Raw genomic sequence first — 16965 nt, 5'->3', positions numbered from 1 at the left:
ATAATCAAATCTACCAATAACAAAACACAATGCTTTCTTTAGAATGGGTGAGGGTGTTGTTTTTTTTCTGTGTGGGAAAAAATTGGGAGGCACGCAAGCAAGACAAAGACCAGTCCTACTGTTGTGTACTTGGTTCTTTGCTTGAGCGAAGAGACGAGGCGAATGAGTTCAGTCAGAAACACTCTTTATTTGCTTGCAGTCACCAAACTGGAAAAACAGGCCTGCGAATGCAGCTATTTATACCCTGGCCTCTAGGTGGCAGCCGATAGGTTTAAAGCAACCTATTGCCGCCCTAGAAGCTGCCAATGGTGGTGCTGGAGATGGGTTGACTGAGGAGCTGGGAGCCGTTAGCCAGCTCCCTGCTTAAACAACCTTCCAGCAATCAAAACCCACGTGATACACTCAGTAAAACAAAGCCCAGTACATTACACCCCTCCCCCCTAGAATGTACACACATTATAGCAACAAAAGGAATACAGAATAGCAGTATGCATGAGTACAGCATTGTTCCACATATTCGCTAATACAGAGGCTTTCCTGACTAGCAGTGTCACTGCGGGGTTTTTTAGTTCTGCCAGCTTTGTTCATTTCTGTCTGTACATTTTCCCCTGCTCTCTGCACCTCTGTTACTATCTTATCATGTAACCATAGTGATTGTCACATGTCCAGCCATGTTATGGTTTTACTCTGTTTTGTCCTACTAAGTGCGCATGGCTAGAAAAAGTTTTCTCACTTTTACTTTGTATTCTGCCTGATGAGAGATGTAGTCAGTTAGGTCTTTTGTTTTCTCATTAAAAGTTTTACAGTAGAATATGCGTCGGATTTCTTTCTTTGATGTTCACCATGCATCAAATGAACCACGGTTCATCACCCTCTGATAGGGGAGTAATAATCCTCCCCTGACAAGCAGCAATGTCAGTGACAATACATTGCAGCACAATTATTTTAGGACAAAATCCTGTAAGTACGCAGGAAGTTTGTGAACCCTTGTAGATCACCTGGGTGATCCCGGCAGCTCCTGGGCTACCAGCTTGCCCGGCTGGTAGACCAGGATCCATATTTCCCACTCATTTGTGTGCAACCTATGGCTTTATCTCTCATCCTACTTCATTTAACTTTGTACCTATGCTCATGCTCTACTGAACTTTTGGTCTCCACCCCCCTTCACTATTTTCCTTTTGAAATGATGCATTCACAATTATCTGCACTTCCTGTTTGGTTCAGCATGATTCATCCACCAGTTCTGAAGTGCAGGAATGCTGGAGTGCATTTGCCCTGCTCCAGGAACCAAGATGAACCTCTGCAATGTTTTCTTACTTTATCTCAGAATTAGAGTTTTTCACCTTCTGATAGAAGAAGAGATGACAACTGGTTTGTCTGCTACATTTCACTGAGTATAAACAATGGACTAGTATGTGTTGTTGAAGGAACACGCCTCCTCTCCCTTGTCGCTGCAGTGCACAACCATTTTATCTGGGTTTGAATTAAATGTGCTGCTCAGAAGGAATAATGCAAATTATCTAAAATTCAAATTCTTGCATCTTCCCAAGTTTGGATCCATAATCTTCCCTGCAGGGACTGTTGTACTAGAACTCCACTAGTATAATCATATGGTATTGTCTTCTGCTTTATCTGTCTTTACTTTCTTCATTATGTTCTGGGGTGATTTGTCATCTGAGTACCAACTGATTAGCTTTTCTATATTTACTAATGTTAGCTAAGTCCTTCTCACAGTAATTCAGGGGTATTCAAACTTGGTCCTTTTATGACTTGTGGACTTCAACTCCTAGAAATCCTCAGCCAGGCATGCTGGCTGAGGAATTCTGGGAGTTGAAGTCCATAAGTCATAAAAGGGCCAAGTTTGAAGACCTCTGCAGTAATTCATGTCCTTGTTACTTCTCATTTACACCACTGCAACACACTATAGTTCTTCTTTTTTGAAGGCAAGGAAGAAGAAGAGCAAGAAGGCCAGAAGATGAATTAGAAGAAAAAACATACCTGAGACGGTTACAACACAGATGCTGCTAATCCATGGAGCCCTTCCAGAATTTCATATATTTTTTTTAAGTTAGGGCAAATGTTCTACAAAGGTTCACCTTTTTCAGAGATAGTGTAGTTAATATTTAAAGTACATGAATTTGAACTTACTTTAACTTGTCATCAATTATCAATTCATTAATCATCAAGCTTCCTGGTTGCCTTATGACTTATCTCATAATTTGTGCTACTTTTCAGGATTGCTCAGAATTTTCCTTACTAAAGTATTAATAAGGGGAATCAAGCTCTTGGAAGATGATAAGCTCTTATAGAAAGTGTCAAGCAATAACATTCAATGTTAGCAGCATTGACATCATGTTTGAAAGTTTCAGGTCAAATCAGCCTCAACTAGGACAAAATTCTGCAGCTGAATGTTCAGATGCCAAGAGAACATTTGTGCTCTTTGTGTTATCGCCTATTAATCTAAATTACTCCAAGTATTCTTGATAAAGTAGACCATTTTGATAGATGATAGAACTTTCCACAGGGGGGGGGGGGAAATAGAAGGATAGCATTACTGTATATTCTCTCACTCAGTATGGTGGACATGTTTCTCAGGCTTTTGACTTTGTTTCCCTGAAATACATTATGGAGGAACTGCTGCTTTTAGATCGATAGGAAACTCAAAAACCTTGCTTAAGTATTCTTTACATTGCTTCATTTTGTTAAGGTATCTCCCAGTTACAACGATATGCTCCTATTAGCCGTATGCTTCATAGATCAAATTAGCACAGAATCCAGGAAGACAAACTCAGTAACAAGGAAGTTTATCTTTTTATTTTGCCATAGACATCAAAATATTTCATTCGCTTCTTGTTTTATTTACAGAAGCACAGATTTGGGAAACTATGCAAGTATTCATAGACTTCACCAACTGAGCTTTTTGCTCAGGGATCTTATTACTAAGCTACAATTTCTTATCACAGTGGTTAGGTTCACACTTCACATTGTACTAAAACCAAATGTACCATATTATGATCACCTTGGATCCCAAGTACTTAAGGATCTTCTTAGTTTTCTGAATTATGCTTAGAAGGAAATTATAGACGTGTCTTTTTCCCACATTAGTGTCATCCTTCCCAGGTAAATCAGGCAGAAACCATGACCTGATGAGCTATTATTACAAAAAGGATTAAATGGTGACACCACCATTGCCTGGGGGACACCCAGTTGGGGCTCTTTTTATGTCCCTGTTAAGTTGCCGACCAAAGTGATAACCATCTACTTGTGGTCTCCCGCTTTCAAACTGCTGGGTTGGCAGCTGGAGCATGTGATGGGAGCTCACCCATACAGTGGCAACAACCAGGTCTCAAACATGGGTCAACCCAGTGTCTTAACCATGTGAGCGACGGAGCTCTCTACCTGATGAGCTAATTCTACTTTATTGTGAGGTTACATTAACAGAACCTTTCAAATCCAGAAGTACAAATCTTTAGCCTGATAAGTTAGGGAGGATCCTTTCTGAATTCATTTCTCTGCACACTATGCAGCTGTAGAATCACCCCCCACGTCTGATCATTCCCTATGAAGTGTGACTCCTGCCCCCCCCAGAAGAGTGTAGTTCTAGCATAGTTCTAGTCCTGCCTTAGACATAAACACAGCTTGAGCTATGGGAACCACTTCTGAAAAACTTTGCCAAGAAAACTGCAGGGACTTGTTCAAGCCGATGCCAGATGTCAACACTGACTTGAAGGTACAAAACAAACAAAACCCCACAAAAACATACCTTCCTGCATTACTTCTATTACTTCCTGCATTACATCAGTTTCCTGTTAGCTTAAATCTGCACCACCACATTGCAACAATGAATCTACTAGCAAACAGCACCCACAAATAGTTGCTTGGAAAAGTGAATTTATTATCTGAAAAAACAAAAACAGGTTACTGTTTTCTTTTTTAATCGAAAGCACATGTCCAACATTCAGAATAAAGCAGATGAAAAAGTCACAGGTCCAGTGAAGTCTTAGGAAGTTCCATCCTGAGACTCTAAATATACTTAAGCTTCAAGAAGGTTTCTTTGGATTATTTTTTTAAAAAAATAAACTAATCTATTTTTTAAAAAAATTAAAAAAATCTCTTCTAGTCCCCAGGGGAAAAAAAAGGTTTTAAGGTTTAAGTATTTCTTTTCCAGCACACTTTTTCCCCCATAAAATCCACAACTGAATTACATAAATCGTTTTGAGATGCCCAAAGAAAATGAAGCTTTACCTGCAAGAACTTTTTCCTTAGAGGTGTTTTCCCATAGAGATCTTCCAACTGTTAACAGTCTCAAAACTCTCCCATTCCCAAGATCCTGATCAGCTGCAGAGCAATCCTAAAGCTGTTTTCTATTTTTGGAACTCTGGAAGAGCTAGGATATTTTCAGAGGGGATAGGGGTAGAGGGTGAGACAATGATACCTTTAGGCTTACTTGGGTGGGTAATCCTCTGGAAATCCATCTGCTTTCTTCTGAATAATCCTGCACCACTGAGTAATATCCACAGTACTAAAAACAAAAAAAGACAAGAAAAAATTATAGCAATAGAACTGAATGCAAGTATCCACAAATGTACCTCCTGCTGAACTAATTTATTTCATTATGGAGTATTTCATAATACTAGACTGCTCAGTGCCTCTGGGCATTCCACTACATGATTGGAAAATGGGCGGAGACAAAAATTTGAGATTTAATTTATGAGGAACTTGTTTTTTAAAGAGACAATGTTGTTTTTATTACTACAGCCATTTCTTCATTCTTACCCACCAAACCGAACAAGAACTGATAGGAAAAAAAAAATGTGTGGCATTGATAAGACTGGCTCTACTTTTTCCCTATCTTCCTGGAATAAACTTGTTCGTGAAAAGAAGTTTCTATGAGAAGAGGTTTTTGAAAAGAATGTGCTGTTGGATGAATCAGGAAGAAAAAAAAAGTCTGTTCCATGAAATAGCTTGGAATCTTCAGGACATATCCAACGTTGGACATATCTAGAGATTAAAAGAACAATCTGCATTTGTTATTTGGAATGACTACCTTTTTGTCCTTTGAGAAATAGCTGATGGGAAACAAAAGAAGTATAGGAAAACACCTATGGAAGTACTTTGATACTGTGCACAATATTTTTCCTATAGGTCTATTTATACCTTCTTTGGGGTGGAATGAAATAATGTTATGCCAAAATCTACTTTTAAGTTACTCAAAACATTTTCTTTTCTTTCTGCTTTCCAGAAATCTGGCTGTTATTCCAGCAGATAATCCTACTCTGTTTTAGCTCTTCTATCCTCTTCGTTTTTTAAAAAAAGTAATTTTATTAAATGTTACAATAAAACTAATTAAGGATCAGGCTAGAAATCAGCAGATCATGAGTTATAGTCTGGCCTAAGGCATTTGGTCAGATACTCTCTTTTGACCCAACTCACTTCACAAAGTTGTTGTTGTGGGGAAAATAGGAGGAACAAGGAATATGTTCACCAATTTATTTATTTATTCATTCGTTCATTTATTCATTCATTTGAGTTGTTTTTAAAAATAATAAAAGTAGGATGTCAAAAAAATAAACTAAGGAAAATAAAAGTGAGAAGAAAAAAGTGCAGAAATTAAAAAGAGAAAAACGGAAAAGGAAAACATAAAGATATGGTAAAGAAAAGAATTATATAAAGAAATGACTACCCCTTTCATCGCAAGTAGTAACATATCACCTCTTAAAAATATAACAAATGGTCTCTTCTTCCCATATCTCTTGTCAATAAGCAGATCCTTAAAGCCTTATCATTCAGTCCTGATCAGCAGACTCAGTTACTAGAAATGACAATATATCTATTTTAACCTTAATTAAGTAAACCAACTTTAAATACTTTCCTTCTACTTTTAACAATCTTGATCTTTCATTCTGTCAAATAATGTCCTAGAACTTTATTTCTTTTCATTTTTTTGTGTGCCCTTTCTTATAAAAATTCTTCAAAATTTTAACAAGTGTCTTATGAATCCATTATAAAGAAGTTATCCAGGTTACTCTTTCAGATTAACCCTTTTAATTATTAAGACATGAGCCAGTTTCATTTGTACATCCAGTGTAGCATCTTTTTCCATATCATTCCTGTAGTCTGTTAAATCACTTTCAGATCAGTCTCAGTCTATTTTTTTTCAGAATCATCTTTGACATAAAAATTGCAACCTTGCTAGTAATATGCAAGTTTATCCCCTACAAGCAATAAGACACTTTCTCCTGGGTGTCCAAATATTTTTACTTTTTAAATAAGGCTCTAAGTAAGTGGCTAGTTCCACTTAGCAGACAGGATGTGTTTGAAGTCTTCAGTAACTGGTACATTACATATACATGCTCTTTCTTTGAATGCAAAAGGCTGATGAGATGATTGTGCAATGATATAGGTTATCACACATACACTTGATCATCTCTCAACTAAATTAGTGAAGGAATAAGAGGCTCCACACTTGAGAATTTACCCTGTTTCTCTGAAATTATTTTTGAAAGCAAATTCTCTTCCATAAATTGAGTAAAGAGGGGTTTTAAAATATATAGTGCATGCTGCTTGAATCATTATACTGTATGTATAGAATGAATAAACTAATTATTCCCCAAATACTGTGCTTTTTTAAAAAAAAATAATTAATATTCTTTTAACGAATGTAATAGTAAGGAATATGTTCAGATTTTGGACCCCAATCTGAACAAAGAAGAATGCATAATTCAGCTCAGCTAATGACTGTTAAAAGATTTTATATTTGGGTTGGTGGTTCTCATTTTTTGGGCAGAACTGAATATTGGCACACTGGCTAAGTTATTTCCTCTCTTCCTATAGCATTCCAGATTCTCTTCTTAGAGTCTTCAACTCTGGCATAAATTTCTAGAATACTGTGTGAGATATGGCTTTACAAAGGTTGATAAATGACAGTTGCCAGCAGTTTCATGACTAGCTGTTCTGTTCAGAAGGCCCCCAGTTCTCTGCCAAACTCTAAGCATTTATTACAGCGCTTTGTGAAACAACAGTAAATACAACATGGCTCTCTTCAAAGTATAAAAGATTAGCAATAAATTAATAATAATCTTCGTTTCCCCCCCCAGGGTTAATTCATTGCAAGACTTAAATAATACGTATTCTGTTCACTGAGTCCCAATCATCATTTTCTAAAACTAATGAAACAGTCGTATACTCAGAAACAAACCTTATTTACTCCAAAGAATATCCCATTAGGCCCAATGGGACTTACTCTCCCTTAGATATGAAGAGAAATATGACAACGTATTTCTTTTGATTCATGCCACTAAAGTATTTTTAAAAGACTAAGTAATTTCTCACACCTTTCATTTATGGACAAAAATATTTCTCTGTGTAATGTAATGTGATTTCTTTTATGGTGGGAGATTATTTATTGCAGTTTTTTTATTACTGTTCTTTGTATATTTCCCAGCTGTCCCATAAGTCACATGAGCTTTTTTTCCTTTGGAGGAAGTGGGAATAATTGGTCAATTTTTAACTGCAAATCTTTTAATCCTGAAACTCTGTCATAGGTGAGTAAGAGAGATCAGATGCAATTGTAATTTTTATTGTCAAAAGATTGCTGTAGTAGTAATCTTTCATGATACAAAGGATGATCAAGCAGCTTTTAAAAATTGAACAACAAAGCAAACAAACAACAAAATTAAAAGAGTTGTTACTTATAATGTCATCAGTTTTGTGATCTACCAAGAAATAGGTAACATCAGATTTGAAATCTGAGTGTGACACATCTGATCCAAAGAATTTTTGGAAATAGAAAATCCAAATATTACTAATGGTATTTTTTTTTAAAAAAAATATATCACTACCATCATTAATTTATTTCCTTTTATTAGCAAACACAATTGTGCTGCCTTGAATCAATTGTTTTATCCTGGCTATTAACCAGGGCTATGTTTGGAAAATCTAAATTGTGTAATAATATCTAGGCAAATGTCTTTGGTCCCAATTCTGCCTCTCTTTTGGTTTAGTATATATAGTACTTGAAATACCTGCCAAATCTTGGTGACAACATATTTTATCAGACTTAATTTCCCATATTATGATTTCAATTTCAACCAAATTGTTTGCCAAACGCTGTACTTGAATACACTTGGTCAGTGGTAGAATTCAACCAGTTTGCACTGGTTCAGCAGAACCAGTAGCTAATTTTTGTTGAGTTTGATGAACCGGCTGAAGCCCTAGCTCTTTTTTGCAAGGTCCAGAATGGCCCTCTGGAAGTGCGTGGATGCCAATTCTGGAAGTCTGTTTTGGGCCTTGGAGGCCCAGAGGAGGCCTCCCAGGCCCAGAACGGACCACCAGAAGTGTGTGGACGCCCCTTCCAGAAGTCCATTCTGAGCCTTGGAGGCCCAAGCTCAGAATGGACTTCTGGAAGCAGCGTCCACACAGAGAACCGGTTGTTCATGTATTTGAATCCCACCACTGCACTCGGTGTGATTTCTGTCTTCTGGATAGCAGGAATTACACAAAAGAAGAAACAGAGCATCATATTTGGATCAAGCTCCTATTATTATTATTTTCCCTCACATTCTGTTCCACCTGTCCTCTCAGATTCTGTCCTCATTGCACTGGACATCTCCAGTGATGTTGAATAGATAATGATTCTTCAGCACCGCTTGATCCTCAAGCAACAGAAGATGTAAATGAATAGTTAAGAATTTACTTTTTGCCTCCTCTTTATCTTACACCCTGCTTGTTCTTTGTCTAAGAGAGACTTAGCCTGAGATCACTTCTGGCTTTCTTCCCAGGCTCACGTGCACAGAGCACTTGCTTTTTCGCTTCTCTGATAGCAAGCATCTAGCCAGGCTTTATCTATCCTTAAAATGTAATTCCTGTAAATAAATCTAATTTCCGTTATAGTTTAAAAACTTACTTCACCAGTCATTGTTCAAGTCAGATTCTACATCTTGGGAACACAGAGAATGCTTCAGTCTTCCACAGTGCTGGTTTCCTGGGTTTCTTCTCAAGGACAGTACAGCAACTATCCCACTGTGAATTTAAAATCTTTGGTGAACATCTACTGCAAATTTGCTTCTTTATCCAGTTTGGGAGGTCATTTGGATTTGCTTGGAAATCTCTTTGCACCAGCATGTCATCTGAACACTGTTTTTTCCCTCTTCCAATCCTACCTATGAATTCCATATATTATGAGCTTGTATGATGTTTTAAATGTTTTGCTGATAGTTGTAAGTTCTTAAAGAAACCAATTAAAATATTATATCTATGTTTTATAAATAAATAGATCTGCCTCAGTTTTGTGCAGACTTTAGAGTTTGTGTATAATAAATTGGAAATGTCTGGTAAAATTGATGAGGTTGAAATAGATTTCATCTAAGGTCACTGCCATTTGTATCCTGGGACTATTTTCTAGAATTTACCTTTAGCATCCATTTTGGCCCATTATTTCTTCCTAGTGCAGGTACAATATTGGAACTATTGGAAGCTACTATTCTTTCTAAGCAGATGGCAATTAAAACATGAGTCTTTGAGTCTGAAATTAATATACAACAAATGCTTGAAGTATAAATGTCTTGAGTAACTGCTGCAAAATTCCTTGTGGAATATCTGAAATCGACCTGTTTCGTTTCAAGTGATAGAAAATGTTTGGATCTTTTATGAATGAACAAAGAACTAGAAGAAAAGACCAGTTTCCATATGACAAATGGAACTGGCATAATTCTGCCAATTGAGCTTTTAAAACTGATAAATGCCCTAGTGACAGGTGACTTTTTAAATGTGTCTTGTTTTAATCATCTACATTATGAGAGGACATCGATTTTACAGTTAAAATGTGAATTTGTCTGTCAAATCTACTTAGAAATTGCACAGGCTGTCCCTTGCTTCATCCAGGAGGGCAATTAATCCTTCCTAGAGCTGCAGTTAAAATCTAAAATATTAGTTATTGATTTAAAGTTTGGACATAAACTTCAAAAGGTCACACCTGAATATCCTAATCCATTACATACTGGAAGTGTAATTTTATGCTCTAAGGAAATGTTCAGAAGTGCTGAATTTCTAATATGTGCATCTAATATATGCATTTCTTAACCTTCACAATAAAAGAGTGATCCTAAAACTTTCTTGTATCACACTGACTTTTGATGGTTTATCTGTTCTTTATAGCCCAGGACTTCCTGATTCCTATGATTGCAACTTGAAAGTTTTCTGAAATAAAATATGCTCCCATTTCTTCTATTATAAATTAGGAATCTTAGGCTTGGATCTTAGAATTAGAGTCCCATGAAGTTCTTTTTAAAGTGAATATTATAAGACTCCTCAAGCAACTGTATGCTCAATGCCAACAAAATTTGCCAATGACAAGGTATGAATTCAAATTAAAGAATGCACTGAAATTGGACTCTTTTGAAGGTGATAAAGCTATGACTTATCAAGATGTAAAATTTGCTATAACTCCCAAGAAAATTACATCAAAGATGCTGCAACAGAAAACAAAGCATCTGTTGCATAATAAAACAATTGTCTCATCTTTAAAAATTCTGAGTCTCGCTGTATGTTATTCTAGAGTTTATTGTTGGTATCATCATGTAAAATTGAAAATCCCAGTTGGGTCATCCATTTCAGCATGTGCTATGAGCCAGAAAACAGGGTCCTTTTTAGTCATCCTCTGATGTACTGCTGCCTTTTTTATTGTCTTTGACACTAGACCATTTTTCTAATGATTTAATTTGTTGTTGCATAACTTACATCATTCGCTTGTTCCCTCCTTATTGCATTATGTTTTAAGGTAAAGGTAAAGGTTCCCCCGCACATGTGTGCTAGTCGTTTCCGACTCTAGGGGCCGGTGCTCATCTCCGTTTCAAAGCCGAAGAGCCAGCGCTTGTCCAAGGACGTCTCCGTGGTCATGTGGCCGGCATGACTACAAGTGCTCTATTTCAAAATACTTTTTAATTAATTCAACAATCTGTTCTAGTTTAATCAATAGCTAATCTAAACTCTAGAACTGAGTTGTATTAACCTTTTCTTAGAAAAATGAAAGATTTTGTGGTGTATGAGGATGCACAGCTTTATAGGCAAACACCCAATTGACCAAGTACATTCAGGTTCAAAATGACAAATCACTGTTGTTGAATAGATTTAGCAGAAGATAAAGTGATGGATATTAATTCAGACAGGTTTAAAAGGGATTCATCAAATTCACTAGTACTAAGACTATTAATGTCTACATATTATGATCACTATAGCATCCCCAGATCAGCGGCAATAGTTGCTGGAGAAACCTTTTTGTAATAAATCTGCAAACAGATGCAAAAACAGGCTGAGATGAATTTATGATTAGAAAAATAGAAAACTGCTGGCAATGTCATCTAACTTGACTGTAATTATGAACTCATTTGGGATGTACAACAGAATACAACTTGTGTTGGGGGCCCATTTATGATCTTTAATATCTTCAAAAGAATCCTTGAGATGATTTTGCCTGATAAATTTTTATATATTAAGATGGAAAGCTATGTTACAAAGCTGTATTTGTAAACAGATAATACAGATACATGAAGATAGGCTGTAATTTGCTGCCATTAGTGCTGTTAAGTGTGGTAAACAAGGTTTCACTAAATATATCATTTTCATGAACTTATAATTTTTTCCCCAAATGCCAGATATCTAATCTCTTCCCTGTATTAGCAGTAGATTTGTTCTACAGTAGTCTTGATGAATGAAGTGAACATGTGAATAACAATTCTTTCTATGTATGTTTCTTTTTAAATGTACATGAAAAAACAAACTTGTAAAACATTAAAATAGGGAAGAAAAACTAATAGATCAAACTTGTTACAGTATATAAGTAATTCATATAAATTCAATTACATTCTAATTACCCATTTAATATACCAATGGAGTTGTTATTGTGTAGATCAGCCTTTTAAAACTGTTGGATGTAGTTTGCTGAATTTTACTAGCTTCTAATCGCTTGATGGTATTTGCTCTCTATATATTACATTCCATCAATGTAATATATCCCTGTTATGTGGGACCATAGGAGATACCATGAAGAGCATCAATTATACCATTTAAGGAGAAGGAGACCTCCAGTTCAGTGCCAATTTCAGCTTCCAATCTGCCTGCCCCATCCTCAGGCCAATTAATGGTGTTCTTGGACTTAAGATGCTGATGGTTAATACCAGGCCTGCAACCCAATCGCCTTTATTCACAGTTTGGTGTTGAATATGGCAATACAGATAATGCATATTACTGAAATCTGGCAGGGTGATTGGAACAACATCACCTTGTCAGAAATTTGTCTATTTCTTCCTCAAAACTCTTTCCTGGAAGTTCCTAAATAAAGCTACCCTTTTCCATATTGATTTGAATTATCTTGATATACTAACAGCAAAAGATCTTTAACACTAGAGTGTGATATTTAAACAGAGGGGGTGGCACACCGTCTTGTGCCTTTCCACTGTTCAGAATCAGAATGGAGTTAATAGGGATTTTAATTCAAAATATTTGGAAAATATCAAATTTCTTACTCTGATTTAAACACTGGTTGACTGGGTTCTCTGCTTATATTATAGCTCCAACATTCCAAAAAGTGGAATGCTAGATCAATCGTGTATTAAAAATTTAAGTGGGCACTGTCTACTAGAAACATTATGGAAAGCTAATTGCCTATTAAACAGTTGTTCTGCTGATATCATTTTCATCACCAGGGCAAACCTAATCTTATAGTATAAGTGTAATAATTTCCCTTATTAAGAAAGTTATACCAGGAAGTGGGGAAACCAATAAGGCAGTCAGAGAGCCCATATTTTAATATGTTTACCCTTCTTGGGGCACATGGAAAATAAAACTTTAAAAAGAATGAACCTTTTCATTACCTTGTTTAATGAATTCCACAAAGCAGACTGAATCAAGGTGTGCTAATAAACTTCTGTGGCAGTCAAAAAGGAAGTCTTTTAACATCTTATGGTTTGATCCCAAGTTTACGTTGAAATGGAAGCACTTTATAAGAGAGTTTTTGCTGATCAGAATTGAATGATAAAGTTTTATGGATTTGTTTATACTTAAAAGGTGAAATATGAGAGAAAGTGCTTTAAGAGAAGGTGATAAATTACTACATTTTGTTTTTCATTGTATTTTTCAATGTTCTTTTTTATTTTCTGCACTTTTTTCCTTGGTCTTAGTTTGTATTTGTTTTTAATCTTTTTAATTGAAATATTTAAGAAAATCATTATTAAAATTATGTGGGAAATATAGCAATGATCTGAAATGTTTATTTATTCTTTTAAAAGAATTAAGGGAGAGATAATAACCACTTACCTTGCTCTGGAATTAAATAAAATTTATTAAGTAATTCTGCAGCCCACATTAATAATAAAGAATTAGCACTGAAGAAACAATGAGACACTTTTAAGGTTTTTTATTCTGTCTTCAACATTAAACCATTCCTGGAATTTTTGCCCTATCTCTTTCTCAAATATGCTGCCATTTTATTTTGTGGAATGACTGCCTATTGTTTTATGAGTATCCTTTGGTGCCTGGACCTTTCACCCTTAGTCCTGGAAACAAGAAGAAGAAAATGTATTTGTGCAGGCAACTGCTGCCTTTTAAACATCAGAATTTCCATAAGTCTAAATCAGAATGAGGGAAGTCAAAAGGTAAGAAACCAGACTACAGACCAGTAATCCTCAATTTATGACTGGCTGCTTAGTGACCATTCAAAACTTATAACTGGCCTACCTTTCAGGCTACCTATGACCTTGAATACTTATGTATTCAAAGTGCCAATGATCACACCATCTGTAGTCACATATTGTAACTTTGAGCACTCAGAAACATGGCTACATTTAAAGCCTTTTGTAGCATCTCACTGTGTTTTCTAATGGTTTTGTCAAAAATGGTATTTACTTACAGTTTTTGGCAAACCCGCACTTATTTGCTTAATGACTGATTAAACACTGCTCCAAAAAAAGTCTAAAATTTTGTCTAAAATGTGGCCAACCCATTTTATAACCATCACAACTTACAATGTAGATGGGCAAGCTCCACTACAGTCGTAAGTAGAAGACTACCTGTATTCCTGTATGGTTTGTATAGTTGGGTATAAGAACAGTAGTTATCCTAAATGGAGTGCCAAATAAATTATGTATAACACTGAAAGAATCCAATTTATTCTTTGGCACTGAATAAATAGTTGTTTTTAATTCCTGAGAACTGCATTATATAATATAAAAAACCCCAAGTGGTTATTGAACACTTGGAAGTTCTGAAATGAATTAGGACTTTTAGGGCAGGCAACATTTGGTCTCCCTAAAAGTCCATTTGCATAACAATTACCCAAACCTCCATTTTCAATCATGTAGTATACAATGGAAAACCCTGTACATTGCTACCCTTCTGCTTTCATTTACATGACATACTAATAAGCCAGCAGTGAGATTTTGCTGATAATGTTAGCTTCACAATTGTTCCTATCAAATGTGTGAAAAAGAGGGGACTAAGATTGTCTGTAGTCCTTGGTAGAAATGGTTTATGCTTGAGTAAAGCACATTAAATCTTTAAATGAACAAATAATATATGAGTATTTTCACTCACAATAGGGACGTGGTGGCTCAGTGGGTTAGGATGCTGAGCTTGTCGATCAGAAGGTTGGCAGTTTGGCGGGTCAAATCCTGAGTGCCTGTTACTCATCCCAGCTTCTGCCAACCTAGCAGTTTGAAAGCACGTAAATATGCAAGTAGAAAAATAGGGACCACTATGGTGGGAAGGTAACAGCGTTCCGTGCACCTTTGGCGTCTAGTCATGCCGGCCACATGACCACGGAGACGTCCTTGGACAAGCGCTGGCTCTTCGGCTTTGAAACGGAGATGAGCACCAACCCCTAGAGTCGGAACCAACTAGCACGCATGTGCGGGGGAACCTTTACCTTTACCTTTTAAGCATCCATTGTGTTAGGGGGTGATCGTGGTGGTGATACAATGAAGTTATATCATGAAACAAATATGTCCCCTTACATAACGATATGTGTCATTGCAGCTGAAATATGGGAAGAGAGAGTGTTACAATGCACCGTATATTGTGTTGGCCTCATGGTGATTAGAAAGCTATAAGACTTTTCTGAGGCTGGCTGAAAACCAGATGACAGCAATCTTCTGTGCTATAAACTGGTCCAACTTTCTTGCTTTATTTCTAGCCTAATTTAGAGGGGAACATCATCTTTAATGATGAAGTTGTTATGTTTATAGAACCCAGAAATTTAACATAAAATTTAGTACTATATGTAATGATCTACCCATCTCAGAACAAATGATAACATCAAACACAGAAATAAATCTGTATTGTTTCAAATCTAGACCCAAATGTAAAGTTATTATTTGATTTTTAAATCATTTTTCTCTTTTTCACCTCCAGTCCTCTTTGTTATCTTTATTATCATTACTCTCTAGCTTACTTTATTTTGTTAAGACTGTTGTGTTTCTTTTTCTTTTGTTAACGGTGTAAAGCAATAATAATTCCCTGTGACTCTTAGAAAAATATAGGTTTTATTTCTATGACAGAAACTTCACTGGGGTTAACGAATCTTAAATTGCTGGTCTGCCTTTTCCCATGGCAGATAGTTCTTGTCCCTCTCTCTTTTCCTTTGTTCACTCACTCAGTCTTTTTTTGCTACTCTCTCCCAAGCATTGCAAAGCATAAGGTGAAACTGGCACATAAGTTATATGCAGTGTGTGTAGCATAGAAATTGTCACTAGGATATATTATCCAACTGTTCTATCTTCAGGGGCACGTGTAGTGAGTAAGCAAGCAAAATGATTTATGCAATCATTGATCAGAAAGAGGAACCTATGAACAGAAGTCCCGCTGTATTTCAAGTTAGGCTGCAGGCCTGTCCAAAGAAAAACCCTGCTCTTCTTGTGTCCCTCAGACAGTTGCAATTTATAAAGCCACGGCTTAGGCAGCAACAGGCATAAAATACAAATGTTGGGAGCCTATGGAAGGCCTCATAATCCACGTTTGTGGGATTTACTGAGCAGCTGTATTTTTCTTTCTTTCTTCTTTTTCTGAAAAAGTTCTCATGAAAGACCTTCACGTGCAAATGAATGATAACATTAATCATAATTAATATATCATTCAGAAAAGGAACATAATTTCATCATATAGTTAAACTGCTAAAAAAAATAACCATAACAAATGAACATATACAACTATTTTTCAAAAAAAAACCAGTGTTGGTAGAATAATATGACTTATATCTGTCAGTGGCGTAGCGTGGGGGGTGCAGGGGGGGCCGGCCGCACCGGGCGCAACATCTGGGGGGGCGCCCATTAAGCCCGCCGGAGGGGGACGATTCTGCTTCGCCGAGGGTCGGAGGAGCGAGCGAGTGGGCGGAGCGTAGAAAGCAACCGCATTCGCTGCGCCCAGCCAGAGCGGGATCCCGTCCTCTCGCAGCTGCGGATCGCCTCCTTTCTCGGGTGGGGGTGGAGAGGCTTGGCGGCGTCTCGCCTCCCTCTCTTTCTCCCGCCGCAGCTCTCCTCTGCTTGGCTCTCAACCTGCAAGCCCGCCCCCCCGACCCAGCTCCCGCCCCATCTCCTTTCCCGGAGGTAAAGGTAACAACTGCAGCCGCCGCACCTGCGGCTGCTTGCTGCTCCTCCTCCTCCTCCTTCTCCTCCTCCTCCTGCCGTATTGACTCTCTGTGGCCACTCGGTTCCCCCTGCAGGAGGCGATCAGGACGCCCCCCCGACACACGTCGCCAGCAGCGAGAGTTTCCAGCCAGGCCGGCGAATCTTTGGGGCGAGGTGCCAAAGAAAAGGAGGCGGCTTGGCTTGGATAAGCAGCGTCTGGGCAGAAAATAGGTCAGGCGCCACAGCAAGTATGAACTCCTGGGGTTCAGCCTAAGCAGGCAAAGCTGCAGGGTGGGTTGGTTGGCTTTTCCGGTTTTGGAATAACCTTGGGAAACTGAGGCATTGTAAGTTG

At 37.3% G+C, this 16965-nt stretch overlaps 1 protein-coding gene across 3 annotated transcripts in view; it reads right to left on the bottom strand.

Annotated features, from left to right (window-relative positions):
* Nucleotides 1-4656, bottom strand: part of LOC310638243 (glutamate decarboxylase 1-like) — a 34114-nt gene extending 29458 nt beyond the window's left edge. For 2 of the 3 annotated variants that reach the window (XM_083359124.1, XM_083359126.1), the window contains exon 1: nt 4436-4656. In XM_083359124.1, coding sequence (XP_083215250.1) covers nt 4436-4475 — 40 coding nt within the window. In that variant the 5' untranslated portion in view covers nt 4476-4656. The remainder of the gene's footprint in view (nt 1-4435) is intronic. The other variant, XM_083359125.1, reaches the window with a different exon arrangement.
* Between the last annotated feature and the right edge of the window lie 12309 nt (nt 4657-16965).

Source organism: Vipera ursinii (assembly GCF_947247035.1).
Source record: "Vipera ursinii genome assembly, chromosome: 3".
NCBI lineage: Eukaryota > Metazoa > Chordata > Lepidosauria > Squamata > Viperidae > Vipera > Vipera ursinii.
Note: the sequence above shows the minus strand (reverse complement) of the source record. Positions and strands in the feature narration are given on the sequence as shown.